At 44.7% G+C, this 22,370-nt stretch overlaps 2 protein-coding genes across 3 annotated transcripts in view; one reads left to right on the top strand and one right to left on the bottom strand.

The window, feature by feature from the left end:
• Positions 1–7,305: 7,305 nt before the first annotated feature.
• On the top strand, positions 7,306–13,349 carry LOC100217864 (opsin-5-like). The gene is made up of 4 exons (XM_002189830.5): positions 7,306–7,525; positions 10,870–11,163; positions 11,758–12,089; positions 12,898–13,349. Exons 1-4 carry the CDS (start codon positions 7,453–7,455, stop codon positions 13,243–13,245), a joined length of 1,047 nt encoding a protein of 348 aa, XP_002189866.4. The 5' UTR covers positions 7,306–7,452; the 3' UTR covers positions 13,246–13,349.
• Positions 13,350–13,444: 95 nt separating this feature from the next.
• MMUT (methylmalonyl-CoA mutase) overlaps positions 13,445–22,370 on the bottom strand; it is a 19,327-nt gene continuing 10,401 nt past the window's right edge. For both annotated transcript variants that reach the window (XM_002189854.7, XM_030269912.4), the window contains exons 10-13: positions 19,251–19,382; positions 17,553–17,700; positions 17,279–17,446; positions 13,445–16,018 (exon numbers count right to left, since the gene is read on the bottom strand). In XM_002189854.7, coding sequence (XP_002189890.5) covers positions 15,890–16,018; positions 17,279–17,446; positions 17,553–17,700; positions 19,251–19,382 — 577 coding nt within the window. In that variant the 3' untranslated portion in view covers positions 13,445–15,889. The remainder of the gene's footprint in view (positions 16,019–17,278; positions 17,447–17,552; positions 17,701–19,250; positions 19,383–22,370) is intronic.

Genomic DNA, 22,370 nt, shown 5'->3' with positions numbered 1-22,370 from the left:
AACATGATTTGATGAAGAAAATTACAGAGGGTCTTGACATGAGGCTTCTGGTGCTCTCCCTGCTGCTGGGGACCCTTCAATTCCAAGCAATGTCTTTCACTGGAAGTTAAAATCCCCAGAAGTTGTCTTAGCAGTAGTTTGCTGTGGTAGTTGTCAGTCAGGCAGCTCTCCTCAATGCTATCCTCAACAGGGTCATTGTCAAAGAGCTGCTGATGCCACCACAGTTTATTGCAGAGCAGAAGTTTTGTCTTCCCCATTCTACCTAATAAGAGATTTGTTATCATCTTGCCTCTTGTTTCCCTTGTTTCCCAATTTTTTTTCTTTCCCCATTAAACTTTGTGTTCCAGATTGAACAAGGAAACCTGCTCTTTTCCATCCAAGAGAAGCATCTCCATGATTTTCCACTCTTATCTACCTCTATATTTTTACAGGATTCAGTCTCAGCTATTTTTCTTTTCTCTAAATAATAAGTTATAATCCTGGCATTTTTGAATTCCCAGCATGGGTCTATTTAGAAATTAGCAAGAGTAATTCCAATATGAAACAAAATTGGCCTTTTTAAGCTATTGTTGTGTCACAATGGTGCTGAGAGGCACAAACCAGCAACGGCGCTGCTTTGTTACCAGGCACTAGGCAGAAATAGCTGGAGATCAGTCAGACCTTGGAAAATGTACAATTTCAGTGGGTCAGTCAGAGGAAGCAAGAAGAAGGAAGTGACTTGAGGAGTGTCACACAGTAGGCAGCATCAGAGCCAGGGCAGTGCCATCAAGTTCATCTGTAGTGCCATAGGACTGCACCCTTGAACATCCCCTCTGTCTATGTGGGACACAGCCATGCCTGCTCTGGGATCACATCCCTGGGTTGCTCTGTGCCTGTCTTGGCAGAGAAACTGGAACAGGGAACAGAGGTGGGTGCACTCAAACAGTGTTCAGAGAACCCATGGTGTCAACACAACTGGGTTACACCATTTGGGTAAAGATTATCAGTATATGACCAAATTTGTTTCCAAAGGTTGTGTTTATACAACCTGATCTTGTCTTCCACTCTGGTAACCTTTTCTCTGACTACCTTTAAATAAATGTAAAAACATTCCCACAAAACAAATCCCCTTTCCCCTCTTCAGTGATGCAAGGAACAACACCACCAGCTGCAACCAGTGAACTCTTTCAGAGGCAGCACTGGGAGGATTTCACTGTTCTCATGCCAGTGGCCAGGAGGGCCCTGCCGTGTTTGCTGTCCCATATGACCCTGCATCCCAAACTTGCCACCACAGCCTGCTTTGTCCCATCTGCGTTCTGCCAGATCCTAGTCCTGCTATCAAAGTTAAGGAACAAAGAGAAGGACCAGTTTCACCTGTGCTGCTGGAGGGATGGTCCCTCTCAGCATGGTTCTGGATTTCCTAGCAAAAAAGAGAGGATTGAGTTCTGTTATTCAAAAGAGGAAGGGGTGAGCCCAAAGAGCACTAGGTCAAGTGAAAAAAATGCAAAGGAGCAGAGGTGGGACTAGTCCTGAAGCAGGGCAGACTCCTGCAGAGCTGGCCTTACTGCTCCCAGTGCTGCTGGAAGAATCTGGGCAGGTTTGGTCCCAGCCCTACACACTGTGATCCCTTGTCTCCCAGTCCTATTTGCTGTTTTGTTGCTTCCAGAACATTTCTGATCTTAGGATCACAGACAATCAAGTCCTTGCTGCCATCATGCTACAGTAAAACAAAACTAGAGAGTCTTAAATGATCCAGTCTGTTGAATGTGTCTTTTTAGAGGGTAGAGTGTGCTTCATTCTACAAATTGGTTGTTTTTTTTTTTCCCATTGTTTGAATGATACAAAGGAATCATGAATAAATGGGAGTGCAGGACCAAAGTGCAAAGGAAAAGTCAGTGGAGCTTGCTACCAAAATCTACATGTCAATAAATGGTTGAAAAAAAACTGTAAGAAAGTGTCCCTGTGTGATTATTTGTGCAAAATACAGCATAACAGAGCATGGTTTTGTCTTTGAGCCCTTGAAAATGAGAGAATTATTGCTGTTCATACCACTGTTAAAATGATGTCTGGGAAAATGGTCATCATATTAAATATGAGCAGGTTGGCAAAGTCAAATTCCATAACATGGACAATGCATTTTATCCTTCTATTTTTTTTTTTGTCACAATAGTAGCTCTCATTTTATTTTAGCATCTTTGATGCCCTTTCCTTTCCACTCTTAATGTATTAGTGTCTGTCTTCTCACACCCCTGAAACAGCTGTAGTATGCTTCGTACTCAAATGTTGATTTAACTTCCAATCTCCCCTTTCCCACCTCCTGCTTTATTTCTCCTTTGCCTTGTTTGTTCAGATTAGAAGCTTTCATTGCAAATTTGAGAATGCTGGGGGGAAAAAAAGTTGTCCCTGAGAGGCCAGCCTATTGTCCAGTTGGAAAAAGCTGGTTTCTCATGTCAGGGACATCTTTACTCTGTGTGTGACTTTCCTCTCTGCATACCTGGTATTTTTTTTCACCAGTGCAGCATGAATATCATGGTTACAACAAATAATGACTTTGTTTAATAAATCTGAGCTTCTGGCTTCAGTTCCACCACCTTTCCCCAGCTCTGTTGCTCTTCCCTGGACACACTCCAGCGTCTTGATGTCTTTTTTGTCCTGAGGGGCCCAGAACTGGACACAGCCCTCGAGGTGACCCCAGCAGTGCCCAGCACAGGGGACAGTCACTGCCCTGTCCTGCTGCCACACCATGGCTGGTACAGCCCAGGTGCCACTGGCCTTCCTGCCCACCTGGGCACACCTGGCTCATGTTTGCTGCTGTCCCCAGCACTCCCAAGTCCTTTCCAGACACTCTTTCCCTGCCTGCAGCACTGCAGGAGTTGTTGTGACCCAAGTTACTCACTTGGACTCGGTTTACCAACATGCAAGTATTATACATTAAACTGGTTGTAGTGAAAGAGCAAAATGTATCAATCAAAGTGGATTCTTCAGTTCCTGCCAAGGTAAGTTAGGGAATTTAGTGTCCCTAGACTGAATTTACACTTTGTAAATAACCCCTCAGGCAGTAACAATGCAAGTCAGTGCAGGCAGCCAGAAGAAAACAATTTAAAAATTACTATGCTTGAGGTTGCAAATACCAGCTTAAACAAGATTTAGTTGTTGAAAACATACAACTCCATGAGGAGACTCTGAGAATGCTGGTTCTGATTTTCATAAATAGAGGTGAAAGCTAGAGAAGCTCAGCTAGAGGTCTCACTCAAAAATGAGCTTCAGAAGTAAAACTGCAGAAATAAATGAATGTTTCAAAGGAAGGAAGTTGTAGGAATTCCTGGAGAATACGACAAAGACGTCTCCTCCAAGGAGTTTGGAAAAGGTGGCATTTTTTAATCAAAAAGCTTGAGCTGTGCATCATGGTCGATGTGTTTTGCAGCAAGGAGAGGGCACTCAAAAGGGCCTGTCCCCACAGACTGTTTGCACACACTCTGCTCACTTGAGATCTCACAGTCTTTGCAAAGAGAAGATCTGGACAGAGCAGCCAGAGATAAACAGGAATAACAAAGTCATGTCGTCTTCTAAATAATATATGACTATTTTTGATTGACATTTCTGATAAGGACCCAGATTCATAGCCCTCCTCACATATCAGGAAATATCAGTGACTTTAATATATGGTACCAAACACAACCCAGTATTCACGTCCCAAACAGCTCCACACATTGAGACATTTTATCTCTCAAAATGAACCACTACCTAGTGGCAAACTGATAATTCAGAGCAATTCCCTTGTTCCTACAGATTCAGAATACTCTTTATGTTCTTCTTGTGGAAGGTAAATATAAAGTTGTAGGACATTCTCACTTGGTAGTGTTATGAATGAAGTTCTACATGTCTAATTTAATAAACAACAAGATTGAATTTAGCAGCAATTTTAATTGAGCAGTAATTTTATATAAAATAATACCATCAAATACAATCAAGCAGATACAAATGAAATATGGCAGTAGTTCGGATAAAGCATGAGAGAAACCGACCGGGATACAGGGAGGGCTTCTCACCCTACCTCACATACAAAAGACAAAGGAATCCAAACACAACTTATATACTGCATGCTAATACATATTCATCAATAATTCTCTGTAAATCTCCTATTTTCAATTCTTGAAATCTACATCACTGTACTGCATGGCGTCTGTGCCACTTGTTGCTGAGGGGTCTTTTGGCTTTTTGGTGGCCTTTTAGAGGACGGCTCGCCGCCTTCCTCGCTGCCCTCTGAATAACCTGGCAGGCTGTGCATGTGCATTGAGCTTTGTTTTATGTAAGTAAGCATTATTTTCCAATTAAGCTGTATTATTTCATAGATAAGACTACTACTTTAGATTCCCTCTCTGGAATCATCCCAACTTTATTAATCCCAAGCTTTGTTCCTGCTTTGGGAGTCGTCTTAACTTTCTTTGTCCCAAGGCCAATTCTGCTTTGGGATATTGCTTATCTAAATACTACGTCCTGTACCCTGTTTCTCACATGCAACATCTGCAAAGAAACCCATCTGCTTTGTAACACTAAACACATACACTTTGCCAATAATTTTCTAAAATATTGATATGATTACAATTTGATTAGTACAAATAATATACATTTATCACAGTAGCATCAAGTAATTCCTCAATTCATACCTGGTTCTATGCCAACAATGGGAACTTGTTTTATATGTATGTCCATATTTACATAAAGGATGTACAATAGTTTCATGGTGAGTTCATTTTTTGCTTGAAGTTTCACATAACCTTTCAGAAATCAGTAGGTATCAACTTCGTCCTTCCATCTGCCTCATTTCATGATTACTTTATTAAACCAAAAATAAGTTTCACAAAACAATTCTTAAGTATGATATGTCCCAAATCTGGGTCTGTCAAGATGTATAAACTTGGGCTGTTGTGAACAGATCATATGGCTTGATCTGATGTGCAGGAAGATGGTGATGAGCACAGCTTGCTATTGTTAAACTCCACATGAATAATGCACTGGGTTTGGGACCTGTCAGCTCTTCTGGTTTTAATCATTCATTTTCTTTTCTTCCATTTCGTAACTGGGCTGTTGATGTAATGCTACCCCATGTGAATGCTATGTTGAGGGTTTCACAATAAATGAAATGCCATCTAAACCAGTGCGAAAGAGCCACACAGTGTAATCTAAGGTGCCCACAAAAGCTGGCAGAGGACTGGGCTCCTAATGTAGCCAGTGGAGTCTCCAGTAATTAAGTAATAATTAGCAATTAAATTATCAGCAAAACATTTTAATCTTGCCCTTGGTCTCCTTGCTTGTGTGATGAAAGGCAGTGTTTTTTTCAGTAGAGAGAGGATGAACCATGTAACAAGTGGGAAAGCAGGAGATCTGGCTGGGACTGGGTGACATCAGGCTCCTTGAACTGAGCCCTCTGCCATGGTTTCACCAAGAAAGGCCAAAAAGAAACCTTAGGTGAGATGACTGCATAATACAGGCCAGGAATTTTATCCAAAAAGGGTTTTATCAGAATTAAAAGCTCTATTTGAGAACTTTAAAACAGTCAATCCTCATCCAATGGCTGCACCTTGAGAATCTAAATGTTTGCACTCAGGATAAGAGCAAAACCCACAGGCGACATCTGTGCCAGTGAACAAAACACTTTGTTTTCAAAGCTGATTATGTTACTGCTTGTGGGGAGCAATCCTGTGCTTGTTTTAGCCAACCTGTGCCTGGGAATGCCAGGACAATGCCAGCTGGCCCAGCCCAAATCAGTGCCAGGAACTGTTCTTCGAGTTTAGCAAGGTGATCAGTCAGATTCCAGCCTCTTTATGGTGATCTGGCATTGTTTAATTTACAATACAATGGGTTTGTGTACTGGATTAAGGGATAGAATGTGTCAATTTTCTGCTTTCTGCCATAGGATTTGTGTGGTTTGCTACAGTAGCAGACATTTCTGCCTGTCCTGGTTCTGCCCAGGTGCTATAGAATCACCTCCAGGTCCTGGCCATGCCCCTCCTGGCTGCTGTAAAATTAACCTTGTCCTGGTCAGAACCAGGACACTTCCTCAAAATGCTGCCAAGTGGTAATAACCTCTCTTCCTTGCACAGACTACACTGAATTGACCAAGCTGCTTGAAGCTCTCTGTACTGGGCATGTTTTTGAGACAGCACCTTTTACCTTTCTTATTCTATTCTGATAGAAGAACTTTCTGTTATGATTAACACTGTATATATTCTACTTTCCTATGCTAAATTGAGTCTTGCTTATAAACCCATGGCTCGAGAGCATTGCAACAACCACCCACATTCTTTCAGCTGGATTTCCTCTGCTGAGGAATGGTCAGTGAAGGACACCTGCACTGAGCAGCTCATGAGCAGCTGCTGGATTTCACGAGTTGGGTGGTGCCTTTGTTCCTGAACTGTGTGAGACTTAGAACAAAAAGGCACTAAAACAACTGTTGTGGAGTCTCCCATGCTTGGAGATTCACAAGAACCTGCTGAAACTAAAGGCTTTTAAAGTCTCCCAGATTCCTAAGTTTAGGCTCTTGCTGCTATACTTAAGCACCTAAATTCCACCTAAATCACACCTGAGATGCCTCCATGCTCTTGTGAATTTTAAAATTCTTTATCACAGAATCAAAAAATGGTTTGGGCTGGAAGGGACCTTAAAGACAATCTCGTTCCAGCCCCCTGTCATGGGCAGGGATGCCACCCACTAAACCAGGCTGCTCATTATGGTGATTTTAGGCTCAGATGTTATAAGGAGAAGGAAAGCACAGAGGTGAGATGTTCCTGTGGCTGCTTGCCAAGTCAGAACTCTGGAGTGTCACAGAGTGACCTCAGAGGTTTGTTCTCTTCTGGTACACTGCACTGGACAGAGCATCCTCTAGTTCTGCACAGGGGCAGCTTGGACAGTCCTGTCTCCAGTGGTGTGGCTTTGACCCTGCTAAGCCCCTGCAGCAAACACCTTTCCTCTAACACTTCAACTCAGAGACTCCTGCCCCAACCTTGTGTCTCCCATATCAGCCATAAAGCTGGAAAGCAAAACTCCCAACCTTCCTTCCCTTGCATGCCCCCACAGCCTGGCTTTATTTCCCAGAGTTGCTGATTGCTGAAGAACAATCAGTTTTTGCTCATCTGAGGGGGTTTGCATCGTGAATCTTCCCGACAAGCCAAGGAACAAAAGGGTGGGAGAGGAGGGGTGGGAGGAGAGATGCTCTGCCAGCCAGGCAGGCGGGATTGCTCTGGCAGCATCTCTGCCTGGCTTTCTGCCTCTCAGGGGAAAATCCTTCCTCTCACTCCAGGCTTCTGCCCTGCCACACCACAGGCAGGACAAGGAGGCAGCAGAAGGGTCCCTGCACTGCCAGCACCCAACACCAGCTCCCACCTGCAGCAGGCAAACCATGAGGACGAGCTCTTTGCTCCTGCAGCATCTTCACCTTTGATTGAAAACCTTCACCCATCTCCACAAGGGACCATGGAGGAGCAGTACATTTCCAAACTCCACCCAGTAGTGGATTATGGAGCTGGGGTCTTTCTTCTAATCATAGGTGAGTTCACAGCCTGCTTTTTAGCCTGGAGACAGGGAACAGGATACAGGGATTCCCTGTCTGTGCTATGGTCAGGCAGAAGAACCTGGAGGGAAATGGCAGCAAATATTTCCCCACAGCTTCCCCTGCTTAGTGCCTTAGAATTGGTTGGCAGCCAGGATTAATCTGCACTCTTGGATTTGGAATATTTTGTTTTGATGCTGAAGAATGGCTAGCACAAGTCTGCCTCTGTGGCATCACAAGTACTTGAAATAAGTTGTGTGTCACTTTCTGTGGCATCTCAGCCCTGAGAACTGAGCCAGGGCAGCTCAGTCCATGGTCAGGGGAAAGCAGCTGTGGGCTGACCCTTGGTGGGAGAGGTGTCATTCTGCTTAGGATGCACTGCTACAGAGCAGCAAAGTGTTTCCAAATAGCAGTTCTGGGTTTTGCAGCAGCCTGTTTGTCCTGCTGCAGACAGAGTGAAAATGAAAACAAGTGGGGATAGCTACCAGCCCCTAGCTTCAGTTAAGTGCTTTCTTCCTTGTCTGCTTCTTGCATGTACACAGGCATTTGTTTTCTACCCTCGTAGATTTGGAGAGGAGTGGAACTTGTTTAGGCATACTTTCCACCTGAATTTTACGTAAGATTCCTTCCTTCAGCTCTCTTGAAAACTCTGGTTGACATAAGAAAGGCAAGCCTATATTTTCACGTGCTTTAATACTGAAGCTGGGGGCAGATGTGCTGGACTTTAGCACTTTGTATTTCCTCTTGTTCTGCACAGCAGAGCACAACTCAGGGTAAGAAAATCCCTGTTTACAAAAAATGAAGGGCTTTTTCAAGTCAGGATGTCAGCTCCCATCTCTCAGAAGTGCAAATACATAGATGCAGTTAAGGAATAATGGGACGGGGCAACAAAAAAGGGCTGGAGGCTGGAGCTCCCTGTGTTAGTGTTCCACCATGCTGCAGTCTCACACCTCTCCTGAAGAACTCCGAGGCACTGAAACTCCAGGCACAACTTCCAGCCTCAGATCCAGAGCCGTGTGTGGCAGCCAGGTTCACTGCATCCTGCAGGGACTCTCAGAAACAAAGCAGTGAGCTGAGCTGGAATCAGGTTTTTTTATCCATATTTATTTATCCATAGCTTTGCCACCTCACTGGGCTGCACGTTTGTGCCCCGAAATGATGTTTTTATTAGGAACAAGGCCAGGGCATGGGCAGCAGCATTCAGCACCAGCTGTTTGGTTACTGTCCCAGAGTTACAATTCTGTCCTGTGCCAGGCAGCTGCCCACAGGTGTGGGATGGAGGGGAAGAGCTTCAGTCAAGGGGAAGGAGAGGCTGAGCCTGGGTGTCACCTCTGATGACAGAGCTGCTTCCTGCATCTTATGTAAGGTTGGGTTTTTACAGAAGAAGGTGAACTGTGTTCATTTTTCCTCCTGAAACCTGGGGTTGTTCTGTTTTGGGACCCTCACTGTGAGAAACAGAATGACTCCGGAGTGCTGGAGTGACTCAGCTAAGGAAGGGGCTGGGGCACCAGGAGGGGCTGAGGGAGCTGGGAAAGGGGCTCGGCCTGGAGAAAAGGAGGCTCAGAGGGACCTTCTGGCTGTGCACAACTCCCTGACAGGAGGGGACAGCCAGGGGAGATCAGCCTCTGCTCCTGGATAACAAGTAACAGGACAAGAAGGAATTGCCTCAAGTTGCACCAGGGCAGGTTTAGATTAGATGCTAGGAAACGTTTCTTCATGGAAAGGACTGTGAAGCATAGGAATAGGCTGCCCAGGGCAGTGGTGGAGTCACCATCCCTGGGAGGATTTAAAAGCTGTGTGGATGTGGCATCTGGGGACATGCTTTAGAGGTGGCCTGGTCAGTGCTGGGGAATGGTTGGACCTGATGATCGTAGAGGTGTTTTCCAATCCAAAGGATTCTATGATTCCATGGTTCCATGTCCAAGGCTCTGGAGAGTGCTCTGCCCACTGAGCCTCAGGTTGCTCTGCCAGCAAGTGGCCAAGCCCCCGTGGGCATCAGCCCATGAGTGCAGACCCAGAGATCCTGAGAGCTCAGGGAACCCTCCAAGGGCAGCCAGAGGTGGCAAGAGAAGGTGTGTGGTCAGAAAGTGAATTAAGGAGGGACATGGGGTCTCAGATTTGTGTCCCCATTTCAGTTAAGCCTTTCTCTCGACAACTTGGAGGATTATGTACTTATGCCAATATATTTATTCCATTTTACTGTGTGTGCCTCTATTAAGTCCTCTGTGGGCACTTCAAGTGAGGAAATGCAGCCTTCCTGCACTCACAGCCACAAGGGAACATGACAGAATCTTTTTCTGTCTCCCTCTTTCACGTCTGACTTTAGAGGACACCTTCTCAGAAAAATCTTTCATCAAAATGTTGCTACAGAACCATGTTCACTTGAAAGAAGAGAGAAAATTAGTTGTTTGGTGCATGTACTGCTGACACTGCTGTCACCAGCCCTTTGAAGGCCTGTGGCACACCTGAATAATGTATGTCTGACGGCTCCTTTTGCAAAGCAAGCTCTGGGTCTGTTGCACACCCCTGGCTAAACAACCCCCATGGTCCCACTGCTCTCAGAGACCACCAGAGCAGTCATGCTAATTCTCAGGGTCAGCAGGGACTCTGAGCTGCCCAGCCAGCACATGCCCACCACCCAGGCAGCTCAGAGCCCAGAGCTGGGGCTCCAGTTGAAGATGAGGGAAGTCACACAGAGGAAAGGCTTTGGGAAGTGCAGGGGACAGCTGGCTGGGAGGGCTGGAGTACTTCAGCAGGAAGGAGAAGTGAGGATATTCTTTCTCAGTGCAAGGAACACATGGACCTGCTGGAGTGGGTCCAGAGGAGGCCACAAAGGTGCTCTGAGGGTTGGAGCGCCTTTGCTCTGGAGAAGGCTGGGAGAGCTGCGGGGTTCTCTCTGGAAAAGGCTACAGGGAGATCTCACTGTGGCCTTCCAGCACTTAAAGGGGGCTTGTAAAAAAGACAGAAAGTGACCTTGCACATGGGCAGACAGTGAAGGACAATCCAAACCCTCCCATGGGCAGGGACACCTTCCGCTAGCCCGGGTTGTTGCAAGCCCCATCCAACCTGGCCGTGGACAGTTCCAGGGATGGAGCAGCCACAGGTCCTCAGGGCACCCTGTGCCAGGGCCTCCTCACCCTCACAGGGAAGGACACCTAACACCAAACCTAGACCTGCTCTCTTTCAGTTTAAAGCCATTCCCCTTATCACTACATGTTCTTGTAAGAAGTCCCTCCTCAGCTCTCTTGTAGCCCCTCTCAGGCACTTCACATACTTCCAGTGGATTTTCCAGGCGTCTTAACCATGCGATATTCCTGTGTGTGTTCATCCTTCCCTTTCAGCCATCCTGACAATCCTTGGCAATTCAGCCGTCCTTGCCACGGCTGTGAAACGCTCGTCCCTGCTGAAGCCCCCAGAGCTGCTGACAGTGAACCTGGCGGTGGCAGACATTGGGATGGCCCTCAGCATGTACCCGCTGGCCATCGCCTCTGCCTGGAGCCACGCCTGGCTGGGGGGAGACGCCTCCTGTGTGTACTATGCCCTGATGGGTTTCCTCTTGGGAGTCTGCAGCATGATGACCCTGTGTGCCATGGCCGTGATTCGATTCCTCGTCACCAACTCACCCAAATCCAACAGTGAGTAAATCGCCCGTCTGGTCACCCGGTGCTGCTGTGTTGGGCTGGGCTGCTCTGGGAGGTGCTTTGTGGAATGTGGCGTGGATTATCAGGTCAGTAACAGCAGAATAAACCTCAATTTTAATGAGTACCAAATCCTGGTGTTCCCAGAGGAATCTGATTAAATTCTGTATGAAACAATGAGGCTTTTCACTTCTCAGTTTTATCAAGTGAAACTACCTCAAAATGGAGAGCACAAATGTTTTCTTGGGCCAGACTGCCTTCCCTTCCTATTTGTATCCAGGCAGATACACTGGAATTTAAAAGGAAGGAATATTCTTCTGGCATTCCTGGGCTAGGACTACTGCACATTCAAGGTGAAATTGATCTTGTAAATCTCCCTGTCTTACTGAGCTCTAGGTGAGCACTGAAGGCTGTGTTCATGTCTCATCCAACCCTCTGACACTCTGTTTCTCTAGAAGCCCAAAGGTTAGGGACCTGCAGCAGCAGCCCAGGCATGTCTGGAGCCACCATCCTTCTGTCTAAGGAGAAGTTATGGCAAACCCCCACATGGCTGGGATGGGATCCATAAATGCTTGCTCTTCTTTCTTGCAGATAACAAAATCACCAAGAACACTGTCTGCATCCTGATTGCTTTTATCTGGCTCTACTCCTTGCTCTGGGCCATCCTGCCCTTGGTGGGCTGGGGCTACTACGGCCCTGAGCCCTTTGGCATCTCTTGTACCATAGCCTGGAGCAAATTCCACAACTCCTCCAATGGTTTCTCCTTCATCCTGAGCATGTTCCTCCTGTGCATGGTCCTGCCTGCGCTGACCATCGTTGCCTGCTACTTGGGGATTGCCTGGAAGGTTCATAAAGCATACCAGGAGATCCAGAACATTGACAGGATCCCCAACGCAGCCAAACTGGAGAAGAAGCTGACCCTGGTGAGTTATACTTGTGATGGGAAGAGCATGCAGTAATCAGGAGCTGGCAGAGAGCTGGCTCTGCTCATACACAGCTCACAGAATCATGGAATTACAGACACCTACACAGAAATTCTGTGTGGAAACAGTATTTTAATATATTAATATTAAATAGTATTTTTTTTTTCCAAATATGGACTTCAGTAGTGCATTTCTTGTGGAAAAACAGAATTGATCCAAGCTTTCTAGAGGCCAGTGATACAATCACAGAATCATTCAGGCTGGGAAAGGTCTCTAAGATCATCAGGTCCAACCATTAATTGAGCACTGAGAGGCCCACCACTTAACCATGCCCCTAAGCACCACAGCAACACATTTTTTTAAATATTGCTAAAGACAGTGACTCCACCACAGCCCCGGGCAGTCTGTCCCAATGACTGACAACCCTTCCCGTAAAGAAATGCTTACTAATATCCAACCTAAACATCCGCTGGTGCAACCTGAGGGCATTTCCTCTTGTCCTTTCATTTTTTACCTGGGAGCACAGCCTGACCCCCACCTGGCTCTACCCTCCAGGGAGTTGTAGAGTGTGTAAGCTCCTCCTGACTCTCCTTTTATCCAGGCTGAGCTCCCCCAGCTGCTCCTCATCAGACCTGTGCTCCAGACCCTTTCCCAGCTCAGTCCCCTTCTCTGGACACGCTCCAGCCCCTCAATGTGTCTCTTGTCATAAGGGCCCAGCAAGCACAGCTTCGGCTGTTGCAGTTCAGGCGTGGCCCCATGCACACCCACCCTGTCTGTGCCAGCTGCAAACAGCTCTGTTCCCTTGCAGATGGCCGTGCTCATCTCAGTGGGATTCCTGAGCTCCTGGACTCCCTATGCAGCCACCAGCTTCTGGTCCATCTTTAACTCCAGCCACTCCCTGCAGCCCGTGGTGACGCTGCTGCCATGCCTGTTTGCCAAGTCCTCCACGGCCTACAACCCTTTCATTTACTACGTCTTCAGTAAGACTTTCCGCTGCGAGGTTAAGAGGCTGCAGTGCTGCTGTGCCTGGCGGGTTCACTACTTCAGCTCCGACAACTCCGTGGAGAATCCCGTGTCCACCATGTGGAGTGGGAGGGACAACGTCCGTCTGTCTGCGGCGCCGCAGGTGCAGAACCCGGGAGCTGCAGCTCCCTGAAGTGCAGCATGGGGTCAACCCCGCCTCACTCCCAGGCCCAAAGGAGCAGGGATGCAGGAAATGAGGTTGTCACTCCCTATCTTACGTCAATAAAGAGATTTAAGTATATATTTTTAAGCAACTCTCAAATATTGTCTTTAAGCCTCCACTTTAGGGGAAATAGATTTATGTACCAAACATAAAATCATGTAAATTAAACTTATTTTCAGGTAAAAAGACATTTATTATTTTTGTTGATTTTTTTCCTATACTTTTGATTTTATTTAATGCAATCTATCTGCCAACTGTTGGCCCTACCAGTAAAACAGCCACAAGGGAAAACCAAAGGTTGCACACACTGTTAGCAGTAAACACAGCTGAGTGTGTATTTTTCCAGCAATTCAGACTGAAAACCAAGGTTGCACACACTGTTAGCAGTAAACACAGCTGAGTGTGTATTTTTTCAGCAATTCAGACTGAAAACCATATGGGGAGCAAGAAATGTTCACTGCCAGGAAAAGGTGAGAATGTGGCTGCTCCCAAAATTAGAGATCTCTGGTTCCTTGCTCTCTCAGAGGTGCAGCTCCAACTCCTCCAAGCACAAGTCCAAGGAGCAGAGCAGCCTTGGTCAGATGAGGTTTGGTGAAAAGGTGGCAGTCAGTGACGGATGCCTTCTGTGTGTCCCAAATGGCACAGTGGGAAGGGAAGGAAGCTCTCAGCAGGAGGAACTGTGTCCTTCAGCTGTTGCTGGCTGAGGCACAACAGCTCTTCTGCCACAGAAGCTGTTGGAACACTTAAGGTTGAAAAAGACCTTTAAAACCATGTCCAAACATCAACGCATCACCACCGTGTTCACCACTAAACCACGTCCTCCAGTGCCACATCCACATATTTTTGAAACACTCCCAGGGATTGTGACTCCATCACTTCCCTGGGCAGCCTGTTCCAGTGTTTTACCACCCTTTCTCTGCAGCTGTTTTCTGTACAGGATGACACAAGGCATTCCCCACGTGACCTTCCTAGCAGTGTCACCCTGCAGATGCAGTCCTGGCTCTCACAGCTTCCATGGGAGCTCCTGAGATCCCAAATTCCCCCCTGGCTAGAGCACTGACATGACTGCAACTGAGAACAGAGTTTGCTGATTCAGTAGAACCATAACACCAGGTTTGTTTGGTTGTTTTTTTAAGTTTTGAGAAGGTAATTTAATGGTCAAATTATAATTCCATGGTTATTTCCTACCCAGCCGTGGACTGTGCTGTCTTTTCAGGATGCAAGCACTGAGTTCAGGAGTGAGTCTGGGCACCTCATGTTTGCAATCACCAGTACAACCACCTCAATACAAAAAAAAAATTAATCTAAAATCTCCAACAGATCAGACCTCTCACATATTAGGAGTTTTCTCACCACTCTGAGGAGGATTACAATGCAGACACTCAACCTGAGCCAGCCACCTTTGGCTTTTTTCTTTCCATTGAGGATAAATGGAACTCCTTACTCCATTTATGACATATCAAGAGTCATAAGATATGACACTTTTTAAGCCATCATATAAAGATGATGACGTATAAAGTTGGATAACACAACTAAAACTCTGATATGTATTGAAATAAGTTTAATTTCAATGCCTTATTTTGAAAAAGCTTCTAGGCAGTCTCTGGCTATTAAGGCACAGGAATAACTTACTGATTTTTTTATAGAAAACTTCTGTTAATGGTCAATTTTCCATCTGCAAAATTAAATGTGATTCACTTCAGAACAAAGATCAAATTTGAGAGAGGTCATTATTCCAGAAGTTAGAGCACGAGGATAACATTACAAAGGCTTGGATTCCACCCCATTACTTTGCCAGTAATACTGTGCAACTTAAACTTTGTCTTGGATTCTTCTTTCACCCACATAACAGTTTTGGTGCTCATTAATGTAAAACACAAGCTCTTTGATGAACAACTTCACAGAATCAGAGAAACACAGCATCATAGAGTGGTTTGGGTGGGAAGGGACCTGAAAGATCATCTTGTTCCAACCCCCTTCCACTATCCCAGGTTGCTCCAAGCCCTATTCAAACTGGCCTTGAACACTTCCAGGGATGGGGCAGCCACAACATAACTCTCTTTATAAAATTATAGTTAGATAATGTTTGATTTTAATGGCTTAATAAGATACAAATGCTGTAGATGGCAGTAGCCTGTATAGGAGCAGCTGTGCACTGTACTCTGTCCCCATCACTGCCCTTGCCTGAGAAGCCCCCATTTCTCAAATCAAAGTGCTGCTGGATTCAATCCCATCTCTGCTGATGAGTGATACTGCCAGAAGAGTTCTAGGTCTACTATAACTATCAAAAAAATTCAAAACAAGTTCTCTGCATGCAGAAGAGACCAACCAAAGAGCTGCAGCAGTTATTTATAAGTACATCTGGAGGAAAAAACCCCAAACACAACTTATTTGAATTCCCTTTGCTTCCTGAAATCATAGTTCTAGAGATAAAATTTTCTTGTGGGTATCTATATAAATAATCCTCAAATAGAACAAGCAGAGAGCTTAGAATTTTTTTAGAAAGCACAAAACACGAGGCCAGGGGGCAGTGGGAGCAGAGGTTTGTGGCTGGCCACACCTTGCTGACAATCATGTGGTCGGTGTAAGGCTGCTGAGTTGTGACATTTCAGAGTCACATGGATTGCTGCCTCTTCTCCAGGCACTTCTCAATGTCATCCAACACCTGCACAGCTGCTTTTGGAATACGAGTGCCTGGACCAAACACATTGGCAACGCCGGCTTCATACAGGAAGTCATAATCCTGTTGGAAAAGAGATTTAAGGTCTGTAGTTAACAGTGAAACAGACAATTGGTAATTGATTTATAAATGGTTCATGCTCTGTCCTCTATGCTGGGCCTGAGAAAGCAACAAGTCCCAGAGAGAGACAGCACAGTTTCAAGGAAACGGGAAAAGGGTAGAAGTTAGAAAGTAGAAAAAAAAATATCCATAGGAAAGGGTTTATTTCTTTAGAGTCAGACTAATGGCAATCCTTGGAAAGTATTCAACAGTCAATTGTATATGAGTCTGAGTAACCTAACCTAAATTTAATCTAACTTCTAATTTTGAAAATACTTCTTTAAACAAGGGCTCGAGCAGATGACTGCCAGTGGTCTCTTGCAATCTAGAATTAATCTAATTTTATGACTGTCCTGAAATTTCAAAAAGACTTGGGAAGCAGTTCTGTATTTTCTCTTTCTTCTATACAGGATATATTATACCTTTACCAACCACAGGGTATTAGCATCCCATTGAGAGATACTGGACAAAACACAAATTGTCTCCTAGAAAAATACTATGAGTTTGTTCAGTTTAGAATTCTATCATTCCTGAAAACTTACTTAACTGCCTAGAAAAGGGAGAGGTGTGGAAAAAGGGAATAACAGGAGGTTTATGTGCAAAATCAGTTCTGGATCACTATAGACAGAGAATGGCTGTAAGGTGATGGAGACAGGCAGATTGTGCATTAGCTAAGGAAAATTTAAAGATGAAAACACAGATCTGATTGCAAGGGAATTCAACAAACTGCTCATCCGTTTAGGAGAATGAGGGAGACAGAGGGAATGAGAGGCAACACCTGCCTGATGATGGTGAAGGTGAGGAGAGGCTGAAAAATGAGATGTGCAGCCTATGGGTGATGGGACCTGACAGGGGCCTTAGTCACTGGCTGTGGCTATTCCCAACCACCACTGGAAGTCAAAAGGCCTCTTAAGACAGAAGCCAGCCTGTACCAATGATATGAAAGGACTGGTGATGTGAAACAACAGAGCATAAAGAACATCTCCCTGAAACTCATCTTTTCACAACATAACTGCATATTCCATCCCACAAACACTCAAAGTTAAACCAGGGCATGGTGTATAGAAAATCAGATCAGGGGAATCCCACCTTACAGACCTGTGCTGGCCCTGGTGACTGTACAGAGAAGCCCTCAGTGCTCTGACATTACAGAACAGGGGAAACAGCTCAACAGCTCAGAGACGGATCAGTCTCTTAGCTCGATGGAAATGATGCTGCCTGTACCTGAGGGGGGATGACTCCTCCACACATGACCAGGATGTCGGGCCGGCCCAGGGCGTTGAGCTCCTTGATGAGTTCAGGCACCAGCGTTTTGTGCCCCGCGGCGAGCGTGCTCACCCCGACACAGTGCACGTCTGCATCCACGGCCTGCTGCGCCACCTCCCGCGGGGTCTGCGGGCACACAGCGCGGGGGACAGGGCAGGGCCCAGCCCGGGGCTGGGCACAGCCCAGGGAGAGGGGATGCAAAGGGAATGCTCTGCCCGCTGCTCAGGCCTACCTGGAACAGGGGGCCAATATCCACGTCAAAGCCGATGTCAGCGAAGCCGGTAGCGATGACTTTGGCCCCTCTGTCGTGCCCATCCTGGCCCATCTTGGCAACGAGGATACGAGGCCTGCGGCCCTCATGGTCCACGAACTTGTTAACTCTGGTTGAAAACACGCATTCTGTCAGTGCAAGTCACAGTGCAATCCCACACAAAAAAACCCCAGCACTTTATGCAAGTGTAGCAAAATTTCAGCAAATAAAAAGATCTTCTAAGTCATGGTTTGGCTGTGCAATCTGCACACAACGTTAATATTCATGTTATGTTATTACTAACTCACTTCTTGTACTTAGCAGCCTCAAAAATAAAATATTCTTCATTTTAAAAAAATCTTCCCTTATTCTTTTGCTTTCTAACAGGTAAACTACTGAATTCTCTGAGGGTTTAACAAGCTGAATTACAACTCACCAAAACACATTTTTTAATTTTTAAGAATAATTATGACCTATTATCTCAAAAGTACTTGCACAGAGATGGGTCCTGGACATCACATTGTGCATTATCATTCCACTGGGTAAAAATCTGTCCATGGAAGGATTATTTTACCTCCTATTCTGTGCACTTGTTCCATTGCCCCTCTTTTTTTTGGATAGTGGCAGTTCATATTTCTGTTGTATTGATGGTACTGTGTAATCACAGCCTCAGATATTAACCTGTCATCATACTGCTCATTATTCAAGTACCACCAGCATCTATCTGTGGTTACAGGCTGGACTTGCTGATCTTAGAAGTCTTTTCCAATCTAAATGGTTCTGTGATTCTATGTAAGAAAGGGAGCTACATCCTGATTTTCAAGGGTGAAAATCAAGATTAGTTCAGTTCCCTTCCACATAAAAGCATAATTAAAAATAGTTAAATTTAAATAGTTAAAATAAAAGAACTATGGTGACATTTCCTAGCACAACTACTTTCAAGTCAATCTAATCATCACCACTGCAAAGCCATCAGCAATTCCCTTTCGGGAGAGCCTGAACTCTTAAGGGTAAGCCCCAGCACAGCAGGGACTGATTTGTGCTGCATCATCTCCCACAGCAGCATTTCAGGCTCTGTACCCCTGAGGGCAGCAATAAAGGCAGAAGCTGAGAAAAGACCCACAAGGCAACTGTTTTCACACATACCAGCATCTTGGGATGCCTTCTCCATCGGGGTATGAGTAATAACCAAAGATTGGAGGCTGTATGTGAATATCCAGACAGATTTTAGCATCAGTAAGAGTGAAATTGTAGGAACAATTTATGGGTAGATAAAAACAAGGTTTTGTAGTACGAACTGCTGGAAATATTTTAAAGATGACTATTACACAGCCTTTAAAAGAAGCAACCCAATGTACAGGGATTTCAGGCAATGTTTCTCAGTTTCTTAATCCTGCAGCAGCTTAGGCTATTTGAACAAAACCCTCAAATCATAACTTCACCTCAGTGAATTTTATTTGCAAGCAAATACAAGTTCTATTAAGTTTTGACTTCGTCTTATTGTACTTAATCCTTGCCATTCTACTTTCCTGGTTAAAAGGGCTTTTGCAGGTCATTGTTTTCCTCAGGGATGTCACCAGGTTTGGGAAATGTTTTTTTAGGGCACAGTCAGCAGCATATGTACCTCCTGGATTAAATGTGAGGCCATTGCATGTTTGGCTGTCTGGGAAGAGTTCTCACCTCTTGATGGCATGAAGGATTTCATCACTCTCCCCAAACTCCTGGCGGTAAGCCCCGCTCACCATGCGGTCGCTGGCTTTGTGCTCCCCGAACACCTTCTTCATGGCATCTGTTATCTCCCCCACGGTGCACCTGAGGCACAGACAAAAACCATTCCTGTTATCAGCAGGCTGAAATGAAAACAGAACACAGACATCACTGGCACTGGCCCAACCATTTGCCTTGCTGCTGGACAAATTTACTTACATTGGTTTCCCTTTCAGCGCTGCAACTGTGAAAATCCAGCTCACCCCACTGCCACCCACTGTCAAAACATGCACAGGCATTTTTAAGAAAATACTTTATTGCTCATGTGAGAATTGATTTACAGCTGGCAAGGCAATGGGGAATGGCAATTATATCAGATTTTCTGAATGGGTTTTTTTTTTTTGGGTTCAGACTGAAAGATCCTGCATTTGGACTCATGCTAAAATACATAATATAAATCAAGAGGAAAAAAAAAAGGGAAGAACATACAGAAGAGACTGAAATCTAACATTTTAACAGGAATTTATTTGCCTTTCCATTGATACTTTTATTTTAGTGTTTATTCTTCTCCGCTACTCCTGACACAGCTCCTTCACCCAGTAGATGCAGAAGGATCTGGGAAATTTATGTGCAAGTTACAAGTTTTGTTTGCTACTGGACACACTGTACATGTTTGAAATAATACTTCTGCTGTAGCACAAGTGAGAGAGGCAAACTAGGCTGTGCTGTCTTCAAACATCAGCAATAACAGCCTCTATCCCAAAGCAATTGAAAAATTGGTGAATACAACTTGCTGCAAACTTTGTCAAAGGAAGGAAATAAAAATACTACTCTTCTAAATCACTTCAAAACTGCGCTTACAAATATAGACATCAAAGCAGTATTAAGTATATAACTAATTAAGCAAGCACATTTCAAACCTCTGGAATTCATATTTTCTCCTGCCACATTATATTTATTCTCTACAACTCCCTAAATAAGGGTGGAGCCAGGTAGGGGTTACTCTCTTCTCCCATGTAACAAATGATAAGACAAAAGGAAATGGCCCTAAGTTGTACCAGGGGAGGCTTAGGTTGGAAATTCAGAAAAATTCCTTCACTGAAACGGGTGTCAGGCAGTAGCAAAGGCTGGCCAGGGCAGTGGTGGAGTTCCCATCCCTGGAGGGATTTAAAAGCTTGTAGATGTGGCCCCTGAGGACATGGGTTAGTAGTGGATTAGCAGTGCTGGGTGAGTGATTGGACTCAATGGTCTTAAAGGAATTTTCCAACCTAAATGATTCTATGATTTAACTAGAAACTACTCTGGGGCAAAAATAACTTAAGCATTCTCTAAAGCTTTTATATAAAATGCTCAGGAAAGACTGGAGAAGATGCACCTTGCATGTCCACACACCTCTGCTGCAGTTTCAGCAGGTACTGATTCCTACCACGTGCAAACCTGCCACACATGCCCCTAAAGTAACAAAGCATGAATTTCTGCTGCATTCACTGAATCTTTCAGTAAATTTCAGAGAGATATTTTACTTCCTGTGACCCCTCAACTAATTTCTTCTTTTGCTGGCTCATACTCAGCAAACTTAGTTACAAATGTAAACTATACAAAGGTAAAATGTCAGAAATCCATTTGTGATCACATATCAAGATCTATACAGCTCAGATATCTGAAATAGCCTCTTATCTCTGGCATCACTTTTCACAGTTGGCCAGCTTTGCCTAAAGACAGAATCACTCTGGAAAACACATTTTAAACTCATGTTATTGATACTGTTTTGGCCATTTTTGTCATTTCTCCTTCCCTGGCTTTCTGGAATTCTGTTTGACTCACTGTTAATCACTGTGCCATCAGGTTTTCATTTTCAGAGCATCTAAATAATCTTATTAATATTATTGCTTTCTATGCCTTCTAACAAAGAATGAAAAGTAAACTGCAAAAGTATGTTAGGGAAGGTGGCTTCCCCAAGGTTAAAAAGCAAGTTTGCAGCAGACTTAAAAACAGTGTCTATAAATACTGACTCCCTTTCAGAGTGCCAGACATCACAGATTGCAGCCCAAAATAAATACACTGCATGCACAAACATTGAAGGCTTACTTCTGGCAGTGTGGTGATGGGCTACAGTGGCATAAAACACATCTTTTTTCTAGAGAAAACTAAGCTTAGATAAATCTTTCTCCTCAACTTTTGCAGAAGCAGTATCTGAGTATACCTCAGTATTAAATAAAGCCCAGCATGGCTCTAGTGTGTTATTCTGTTCTTATTATGTAAAAGTGTGAAAGAAATTTTCGTGTTACAAATGAAAAATAAATAAGGTATAACCTGGTGCCTGGGATGAAATTGTTTTTTTGTACTGTACAAAAATTAAACACACTTCTTTCTTCTATAGACACTGATTCTGAAATCCCTGTGTTTTGAAAAATGTGTCCCAAATCTCTGCAACCCTTTAAATCTAATGCTTTTAAGTAATAACAGGAGTTTTGCTTGTAAACTGCTCATGAATACTTTCCTGCTGTTAACCAATAAACTTTATCTTTTTAAAATCTCTGCCACATATCCAGCCACAATGGAATAGCTGTCTCTGGAGCCACGAATACAGCATCCTTTTTATCAGTCTGTATTTGTGTGTGACTCTCTCCCAGTGGTTCACAACCAGCTGCAGAGCCTAAACACCAGTTTGGAGAAAGTCAATGACCATACTGTGCCTGTAAGAGCTGCACCGGGTCTGCTCAGTCTCAGCTGCTGCTGCTCCTCTCTGCATTTCCCCAGTAAGCAGAGGCAGCAGTGTGAAATCAGGTGAGGAAGTACCACGAGACACAGATTGGGCAGAAAAAGAAAAAGGAGAAGCACAAGCTGCTACACTGCATTTCTGCCTTCCCTTTCCATCACTGAACTGCAAGTCTGAAGAGGGACACAAAAACAGCACAGCAAGTGAGGGAGAAGAGAAAGAACTTTGTGTAACCTATCCCACTTTCCTATAATGGGGTTTCTCAAGAGACATGAAGCAGAGAAGGGAGGTACTGCTCTCATTGCCTGTAACTTCAGATCTGCCTTATTTCTTGTGTTAGAATAACCACATTAACTTTTCTACTCGTGTTTGTC

The sequence above is a fragment of the Taeniopygia guttata genome, chromosome 3, assembly GCF_048771995.1.
Source record: "Taeniopygia guttata chromosome 3, bTaeGut7.mat, whole genome shotgun sequence".
Classification (NCBI taxonomy): domain Eukaryota; kingdom Metazoa; phylum Chordata; class Aves; order Passeriformes; family Estrildidae; genus Taeniopygia; species Taeniopygia guttata.
The sequence above is the reverse complement of the archived record's forward strand: the minus strand, read 5'-3'. Positions and strand labels throughout refer to the sequence as shown.

Coding starts and splice junctions, on each gene's coding strand:
- LOC100217864 (XM_002189830.5), top strand. CDS start 7,453: ATGGAGGAGCAGTACATTTCCAAACTCCACCCAGTAGTGGATTATGGA. Junction 11,164..11,757: donor CAACTCACCCAAATCCAACA/GTGAGTAAATCG, acceptor TCTTTCTTGCAG/ATAACAAAATCACCAAGAAC. Junction 12,090..12,897: donor TGGAGAAGAAGCTGACCCTG/GTGAGTTATACT, acceptor GTTCCCTTGCAG/ATGGCCGTGCTCATCTCAGT.